The sequence below is a fragment of the Lipotes vexillifer genome, unplaced genomic scaffold, assembly GCF_000442215.2.
Source record: "Lipotes vexillifer unplaced genomic scaffold, Lipotes_vexillifer_v1.1 scaffold1861, whole genome shotgun sequence".
In the NCBI taxonomy this organism is placed as follows: domain Eukaryota; kingdom Metazoa; phylum Chordata; class Mammalia; order Artiodactyla; family Lipotidae; genus Lipotes; species Lipotes vexillifer.
The window spans coordinates 79568-89709 of NW_006784863.1; the positions used below are offsets into that span (position 1 = coordinate 79568).

General features: G+C 32.9%; 1 protein-coding gene across 1 annotated transcript in view; it reads right to left on the bottom strand.

The window, feature by feature from the left end:
• Positions 1–264: 264 nt before the first annotated feature.
• The window catches only part of PSMD14 (proteasome 26S subunit, non-ATPase 14), a 92935-nt gene continuing 83057 nt past the window's right edge, over positions 265–10142 (bottom strand). The window contains exons 11-12 of the mRNA XM_007457002.1: positions 3125–3187; positions 265–677 (exon numbers count right to left, since the gene is read on the bottom strand). Of these exons, the coding sequence (XP_007457064.1) occupies positions 579–677; positions 3125–3187 (162 nt within the window). The 3' untranslated portion in view covers positions 265–578. The remainder of the gene's footprint in view (positions 678–3124; positions 3188–10142) is intronic.

The following is a 10142-nucleotide window of genomic DNA, read 5'->3' on the forward strand; positions in this document are numbered from 1 at the left end:
GTTAACAAGATATTGAGTATTCAATATTAACTTGTGACAAATATTTTTAATAAAATACGTCAACATTTTTCTGGGTTACTCACTAATGAGGTAGCCACTCTTTAATGGCAGTCATTTTACATTTGTGAAGTTTTGTTATCACACTGATGTTTTATGTGTTACCTTAAATTACAAAGGAAAACATATCTTTGTGTGAGATTTCCAGTGCACTGTCAAATGTTATTCTGTCAATTCCACCCAGTGCCAAAAAGACCTCAGGAGACATAGACTGTAAATGTATTTTATTTTGTAAGCAACAATCAAAATATATTTGTGTTACTGATTTCTTCAAATATTAAATGGGATCTTAACAAAATTTGTCCACTTTGATGTATTCTTATACAACTTTGGAATCTGCAAAGACCCTGACTAAAGAAACAGAAGTAATTGCACAATGGAGACTGAAGGTGTTACAGTGCTGCAAATGATGCCAGATGTCTTACATTTAACCAAATACACCTTCAGACGTCCCTTGATTTTGAGCATTAGGAACAAGAGGACTATACACTGAAAGTATCACTAAGAGCTTTTGCATTGCTTTATTTAAATACAACAGTATCCAACATAGCTGCTAAACACTGGACAATATTTGAAGTCATAAGTACATCCACATGTTCCTCCAAATGACGTTTGGGGTCCTAAAAGAAAAAAGGAATAAGGAAAGAAAAAGAAAAAAGAACCATATTACTGGTAGATGAATTATTTAGATTTTTTTTCAGTAGCTGATGAAATTGGTAAAGAAAGCCAAAACTAAATTTATATATATTTTACAATTTAACTTTCCCAATATATTGTTACATTTTCAGGATTTCTAAATCTGTTAAAATGTTAAGGAGCTGATAAAATAAAGATCGATTTACACAATTGATGTTATTACTCTGCAGCAGAAATGATAAGGAGTCACAAGGAATTCTATACAGTCTGAAACCATCTGATTTTTTAAAAAAGCATAAGCATTTTATCTGTGTGTATAAGCCTGATTATGTGTGTATATTTTCTGCCATTCATATATACTGAATGTCTGAGGGGGTACCTTACTCAAAGCAGACATACCAAAAGGAAAGAGTTCAATGTGAATTCTCATCACTTCCTCTGTAATTTTAATTTAATTCCTATATAATTTTAATATTTCAGGAATACTGCTTTAAATGATTCAGGAAATATTCTTGGATCAAAAGTCACTGTTAGTAATTTAAAAATTTAAATACAATTTGGATCAATTCTAAAATGTTAAGGATAAATATTTCATGTAGCTATTTTGAAAAAACGTATCACAGAAAATATAGGTACAATCCGTTAATTTAAACCTGATCAAATCTGTATTTGAAACATCTGAGTTAAAAACAAGACTTGAAATTGCATTGTAATAAAGGAAGTTAAGTTTAAATGCTTAATATACATTTATGTTTAAGGCTGAGCTGATTGAAATATTTCAGCTAAATTTGAAAGCTTTGAAATAAAGGATAGATATTGCACACAATAAAAAACTTTCAATTAAACCATTATTTTCTTATATGTATTTTGCTAAAATACCAAGACTCCTAACTTTAAACAAATGTTCACCACTGAAATTACTTCTTGGCTGTTCTTTTCTAAACTACAATTTCAATACGCTTGATTTCTTTAAAATACCCAGAGATACAACACGCTACAAATAATTTCAAATAACTAGACCACAACATTAAATTTTCTTTATTTCAGAAATAAGCCTTAGGACATTTTAGGTGACAGAGACTAAGAAAGACTGGCAGGAGAAAAAGATATTGGTCTGATTCCATCATAGGCAGTTTTGCTTTTGCCACACAGGAGGCCAAACTAGTGAAGCACTATATTTTTAAAAAATGATTCTGATGATTATTAAACTTTGCCAATTATATATATTTTCAGTTTCACTTTTAATTCCTTTGCTGCTAACTGTCAAATAGAATCTACATCAAGAAACTATAGCATCAGAGTCAGTTATTCAAAAAATAGTTACTGAATGCTAGGCTCCAAGTTGGTGATCTAATATTACATATTAGACTAAAATAAGTAGTGGGAAAAGACAACAAGGGTGACTGTATCACACAGGATGAGAGAATAAGATGAATTATATCTCATTTTCGGTTTTGGAGGGTTCCTCTTGTTAATGAAACTGTAATATTCAGAATGCAGTGAGATTTGACTTCACCAATTATGATACTTAAGTCAGACCTTTGCCCCTACTGCTCTATTGGAATAACTGGTTTTGCGGTGAATTGGTAACACACTTCCCTCAGTTATCTACATTACTTCTTGTGGCAGCTGGGTGATTCTTAGAGATTTCCCATCCAAGAATGGTCCTGGCCCAAACCTACATAGCTTGTGAGATGTGATGGGATCAGAGCATATGGTAGGATGGCTGAAAGCAAAGACAGCTTAGTGTCTTGCATCTGAAATATCAAGATTCTGCCAACATCAGCAATATGATAACCATGTTCCATGAAATGAAAAAATGTAATCAACATTCTTTAAAAAACAGTCTAATTAATCTGTAGATTCTTTTAATTGGTTGCTGTGTTCCCCCCAACCTTCAGAAAAATAGGAACTAAAATATATATTTCATCTTGGGAAAAGTGAAAGAGCAAATACTTTAAAACCCTTTCCCTTCACTCAGTAGAATCCAACAGGGCTCTAAGCTTTCTCAGGAATATTACCTATATATTGAAGCCTACATATTGATAAACTATATCATTTTTAAAACTGTTATATATGAAATAAACCTACCATTCTATTATCTTCATGGACAATATTATTTCAGTAAAAATAGTGCTTGGAAAATCAACTCAGGACACAAGTTTCCTACTTTATTTCTACAAAATTGTTTTCACTAAAGATAGTATCTCACAGGTATATTTGTGATTTACTTCTCTATAGATGGCAAAAAGAATCTGACATCAAATAATTCAGGGACCTTTAAAATTAGCATCACATTTACATGACAGAAGAAAAATGTACAGTGAACAGACAGGGAAAAAAAAAAAAAATCACACAGGCTCCAAAATACTTTTAACTCTACAAGAGCATGTTATTATGTGAATGCATAACCTATTACAGTACACCTCACCTGCTTGCCAACATTCTTTATTGCCAGCTGTTCAGGTGTCATCTTATCTTCTTCTTCTACAGCCTGTGAATGAAACACAAAGGACAGAGTTTCAAATTCTAAATGTACTTTTCCCACTGCTGAATAATCATCAAAGATAATGATGATCATAATTTTCATTCACAGAACCTTTTATTCAAGTAATTTATTGCACAAAAAAGCAATTTTGCTAATCTTCAGAACAGCCTTCAGGGTAATAAAAACTATAACCACCATCATTTTGAAAACAGACTTAAGAAATTTGTAAAAGACATTGAAAATATCCAATTGGACCACCAAATGGAAGGGGTAACCATTTGAAAACTGTTATGGAATTATCTGAGGGATGGCTAAACTGGAGGATGGAAGACCCTAAGGGAGCTGCTTGTGGCACTGGGGTACTAACTACTCCCATTCTGTCTCCTTTTTCTTTTCCTACTTTCACTATGGCTCTCCCCCAACTTCCTATTATCTTTGTCTCCTTTTTCTTGTCAACCAAACTGTCCATACCCAGTATCTAACTATCAGTAACACTTAGGATCAAAGGACCTGCTACTGACTTTTGATCCACAGTTAACAAATAATATAGTGTAATCCCTTAATACCTTCACATATTTAAATCTGTAAAAGTAATAGATGTACTCAGAAAAAATTCTCACTTCTCCACATGAATGATCTTTAATAATCATGAAGAAATACAGTAATCTGAAGTTTCCAACACCAAAAAATTACTTGAAATAAATGCCAAATCAAATAAAAATTAAATCAACCAAACCATATATACAAACCACTTTCTACTATTTTCAAAGCCAGCTACAAACTTTTATGTGTATGACCATAAATTTTCTAGCAGAATAATTTTGAAGTAATTACAGCATTTAGATTAGCTACCAATATTGCCCTCCACCCTAATAATGGCACCACTGTGTAACCTCTTTATTGAGAATTCTAAGTTTAAGCAACCTCCTTCGTAACAGTTTTGGGTATGGTACTACCTGAAGCTAGGACTCTGCATCAGGTGAACTCCTGGTCTATGATTTATTCACAGCATTTGATAAATGGAAAATGAAGAAAATTTAAGTATCACCAATCTTAAGAAGTAATACCATAGCACTTAATATGGTTACAAAGCGGGTGAGAAGACAGGGGCAGAAAGCAGGAAACCAAAATCCCAGTGAGGGTTAGATTTGGATACTCTAAACTTAATCATCTCACAGCTGCCAAATTTCTTCATGTGTGAACAATGAACACGTAGGAAATGCAATCATCAGACATTTCCCATAAACTGGGAAGTTTGGCTGCATTTCACACCTTCTTAATAGTTTTGTAAACAGAGAACTTGAAAATGAGCAAAGATGGCAAGTATCTAATTTTATAAACGGACAAACTATCTGGAGAATTTTCCGCAGTAGAATCTGCCTAAAGAGAAAAGACAGTGAGTAAGTATTGTATCTACTGATTATTACAGGATACTTATTTACAACACATCATTAGGAAATACATTTATGACTCATAAAACTAAAAAAGGGAAAATAAGTTAATAACACTCCAAATCTAGAATTCCCTAGACAGAGAATATATTCATTTTCAGAGTCAGATGTCACTCCTATTATTCGCAGCTAGTTAAAAAATTATCTTCTAACTGGAAAATTGCTTCTCCTACTATCTCAGTGTTTTACATATACGGAAACACTGGCAACGCATAAAAAGTTTGTCATTCTAAATTACTTTTACAAATCATGACACTATACCTTACCAACCTGAAAACATATTAGATAAATGGAACAATTCACGTTAAGTCTGTACTCTATATCCATTCAGTGTTAGTTGTTCTATGCACACGCCAACAATAGTACTTTACGGTACTGGAAGGAGGTAAGGGTTTTGGAATTTGGCTCAAAATACCAATCCATGTACAAAGTAGTTATTATGGAGTATTTTGGAGTGTTGCAAATATCAAAGATGGCAGACATGCAAATATGAAAAGTAAAAAAGCACTTAAAGCATTGATCTTATTTGAAAGGTTAAACAGAATATGAAAAGCTCTAACTCAATTTTAAAAATCTTTTATATCATTTAACCACTTTACCAATTAGTTTTTCCATTTCCTATAATTAAAAGAGAGAGTTCACAAACTCTTTGAGAAGTGCAGATGGTAAAAAGTACTCCCAGCCATAGATGCCATCTGGAAAATGAGGAGCAGCTGTAGATTTAGGCATATACTAAGGTTGCAAAGCCCCATGACAAAAGAGTAAGCACATCTCTTACATTCTGAGATAGACCAGATCATCACATTAAACCCCTAAATATTTTCTCCACCTACCTAAGTTACCTTTATCTCAGCTATCATCTGGGCAAGACCAGTTTGCCTTCATTCATAGCTCTAATCTGGCTAGTCACCAGGAAAAATTAAGAAATGGTAGCAGCAGAAACAAATGAAATTCAGGCACAGGCAGTGTCCTTACTAGGGGAACTTCTGTGTTTATGGCAACTTCTGTGATTTGGCATCAAATTTTGCTTTTGCATTCGTGCTCTTCGGTTTACTCAACCAACAAAAAAGCACTGAAAATGTTTGTGGCTATTCACACTAGAAACGTTTTTAACAGTTTATCAACAAAGACCCCCAGATGGCTATCCCATCATGCACGGTCTGCACAGTTCTAAGAAATTCCTGGAATTTGGTCTGTTATGTTATCATAATCCCCTCAGATGTACCCCCTATCTTAAAGAGGCTTTTACTAAAGCCATTAACCTCATTATCTTTTTCCTGGTAATAGTCAAATTTCTCAAATGGAAAATCTGCATTTCAAATTCTACCATTTTATTTACCTTCTAACAAACATGGATTGGACCCTTAGCACTTCATGAATACTCTTTTAAGGATCTCCACCTGGCAAATTCCAATAGACTCAGTTTACTTCAACTTTCTGAACACCTTTTCCAATACCCCTTTTCTCTTCTAATCCTTTAACCTCTGCTTTCATGACACCATGTCTCTTATTTCACTTTATATGTCATATCTATTCCATTCCTTGGGCTTCTTTTTTTCCCTTTGATATGTTTGCAGTGTTCACTCTTAACATGCCATACTTCCATTTAAGCACATGCTTTGTAAAATCACCTATATGGTATATTTTTTCACCATTAAACAATCTCTGCATAAACTGCTAGTCAATGTAATATAGGCATTTTAGTTCTTTCTTGATTTTCATAAAAAGTCAATGCATTGACTATATAACTGAAAATCACATTATGGGTTATGGGGATAGAGAATAAGTTTAAAGAAATGGCTTTTATAAAACATACTTGGGAAAGCAAAATTAACAAACATGAAACAATCAGAAAACTACATAAGAAAGTATTACAGGTGTGAATATGGAGAACAAAAAAATGGGTTCCCTATAACCATTAGTAATTAAACATTAACATGTACATATTAATTTACTGAATCCTTAAAACATCCCAGTGAAGTAATCTACATTTTACATAAAGAAATTAGGCACTATCTCCTGTATGTTAATTCCAGCAATACTTCTACTATAAATGTTTTTTCTAACTCTCCTTTTGAAAGTGCTTATAACGCTCTAGTACATTCTATGTATGTCCTCAACAGTAGAATTTTCATCATTTTATACATTCAGTAAATAACTATTAAGTACTCACTATGAGTAAGACAGTTCTTGCTCTTCAAGAAGCTTGCATTTGGGTTTTACTTTACCTGCCTGTAAATCTCAAATTATAATGCAATATGAAATATACAAAAAAGGAGTGTGCCCAACTAATGATGGGGACAATATAGCCACACAGCCAATAAGCAATGAAACTGTGACTTAAATATAGTCTTATCTATCTCCAAAGACCTCAAAGCAACATTCATGGCAATTCGGGAAATCATTACTTTTTAATGACACATCCTGAATAAAGCCAAACCCATGATTTATTAAGTGACCCAGAATACGTAAATTCCTTCTAAAAATATTATAAGGAATCCAATTTTAAAATGTAATTATATAAAATAGAGATATAAAATAAACATCATGTATATGCCCATACAAGTGTGTGTATGTATAACAGAAACTGCAGTTTAGACTGTTGAAAAAACTTTCTATGGCAGAGTCTACTGCTAGTTGCCTACCTAATACACATCTTTTATAATATAGCTCTAATTTTATTAAAGGCAGTAATGCTCCCAGGTAAAAGACTATATAGCCTTTCTCAAAGCAAAGTATGTCCACTTGATTAAGTTCTGCCAATGAGATATAATCAGAAGTGCTGGGTGGGACTTATAGAAAGGATCCTGAAAAGGAATTGATTTAGCTGAGAGGTCTCTCTCTTTTGCCCTTGCATTTCTTCCTGTTGCTTGGAACTCAGATGGGATGGCTAAAGCTTTAGCAATCACCATGAATCATGAGGAGATCTAAACGATGGAAGCCAATACAAGGAAAGTGGAGCAAAAGATGGAGATATCTGGGTATGTGAATGTAATAACTTCAAAGTTTCACATGGCCTTGAATTGCAAGAGATGTACATTCCTATCCTGTTTAAGCCATTGCTACCTCAAGCTAACACAATAGATATAAATAACACCTGCTTAGTGCAAAAACTAAAAAGAATCCAGGATTAACATAAAGTATAAAACTCCCCTACCTTCCACCTGAGAGGTGACACTGTTAACAGCATAATACGTTGAGATATATGTGAGACAGAGAGGTATCATTGAAAAATGGAGGGAAGGTAACATAGTAGGAACTTTTCAAATTGTTACACAATTTCATTTTATACACATAACATCAAGTTTTAAATATTTCTCTAAGTTGGTACTTGTAGAATTTCATTCTTCATAATAAATCCTTAAAAGAGAACACGTTGGCTTAAAGAGTTATATGCACTTAAAATTTAAAGATAAAATGGGAGATGGCCTTCAAAAATGTCATATATCACTTTTTTTATTTTCCCACTAGTGGCGCATTCTCCCAAACCATTTTTTTTAATTTGAAAAGAAAAAAAAAACCTTATACTTTTAACATTTTTCTTTGAATACTTAATAAGATTGAATTCTTTTTCATGTTTATATGCCATTCATCTTCAGTGAATTTTCCAACTCTGTTGTCCAATTTATTATCCTTTCTTTAAATTTTATAGGAATTCTTTGTCTGTTATGTACTTTTTGGATACTAGTCTTTTCTGTGTTATAGGTACAAATATTTTCTGCCAGTCTGACTCCTAATAAGCATTCAATAAATGTTATTTTTATTGCAGGTAAACTTTACTGTCAAGTTATCAAAATTTAAAAGCTCACTGATATTCTTACTAGCTAAAAGTAACCTTTGGGAAGCTTGACCACAGCTTTACAAATACTAAGTCTTCCTTTTGGAAATGGGAATTTATTCACAAATGTTTTTAGTATTTTTCAAAGAAGTCATATATACATATTTATACATTTACATTTTTTATGGTAGTTATTCCTAAATACTTTGTAATTTTGGATGCTTCTGTAAACTGATTTGCCTTTTATATATATATATATATATATATATATATATATATATATATATATATATATATATACACACACACACACACATATATGTACGCGGGCCTCTCACTGTTGTGGCCTCTCCCGTTGCAGAGCACAGGCTCTGGACGCACAGGCTCAGCGGCCATGGCTCACGGGCCCAGCCGCTCCCCGGCATGTGGGATCTTCCCGGACCGGGGCATGAACCTGTGTCCCCTGCATCGGCAGGCAGACTCTCAACCACTGCGCCACCAGGGAACCCTGCCTTTTATATTTTTCAACTGGTTTCAGCCTATGTAACTGCATGGCTACGTAATTCTCAATCATAATAGTTCTAATAGTATTCTAGTTTAGTTTCATGTATTTCTATGCTTGATTGCAAACATATCCTATCATACTTAAATAATGATAATCTGGCCTGGTTTCCCAATATTTATATCTTATTTTGTTTTTCTTATCTTATTGCACTAGCACAAAACAAGACCTTCTTATTTAATACAGCTACTTTGATAAACCAAATGTAATCATATAATTACATATTTTATATGTAATTACATAAAAGTTGCATCCAAACCTTCCTTCAGGTTACTAAGTAGGCAGTTTTTCTACCTGAAAAGTAAACTGTCAGATCTCTGAATTTATAAGGCTACATGCTTGAAAACAAAGCAAAATTTTATGTGTCTATGCTATTCTTAAAAGTCTTTTACAATTCATTTTTTCACCGGCAGATTCATTTACAAATATCCAATCAAATGTTATCAATATTAAAATATTGATGCATCTTGGCACGAATAAACTAGGAGATTTGGAATAAAAGAGTTGTGGGTGCTGAAGTTCAGTAACTAGAGAAATCAATGACTAATAATCAAGCAGAACATCTGCGTGGACTTCAGACTTGAAATCAAAAAGTTGGTACAAAGGATTTTAATTATTTTCTAACCTTCTTTCACTTTAGGAGCTAACTGGCACCTAACAGTAATTACCTTAGTTTAAAACACCAACCAATTAAAAAGAATACTATGAAGAACTGGTTGTATGGGCCTTTCTTTTTATATTTTAAGTGTTACTAAAAACTCCACCACATTCTCTTTCAATCACAGAGGGAATTACAGCCCCAAATTTGGACTACTTCATATCACAGCTTATACATTGTTTTCACTTTATAACCAAACCTTACAAATTTTTGAGTACTTCAGAGATTTTTTAAAACTGTAAAATAGCAAAAACTTCTGTGGATGGGCAGCAGTAACCATAAATAGGTTATTTCCTGGCAGTAGTACCAATAAGAATTTACTTAAACTTGTAATGTTACAGAGAAATGAAAACCATTCCTACAGTCCGCTGAATAATAACTTAAATTTCTTTAAAGGATAATTTATAAAAGGTTAACTGTTTTAAATAGGATGAACTATTGTTTTCTCTTTAATCTCCACAGCATGAAAACATACACTAGAAAGATTAAATATATATATTTTTTTTCCCTAC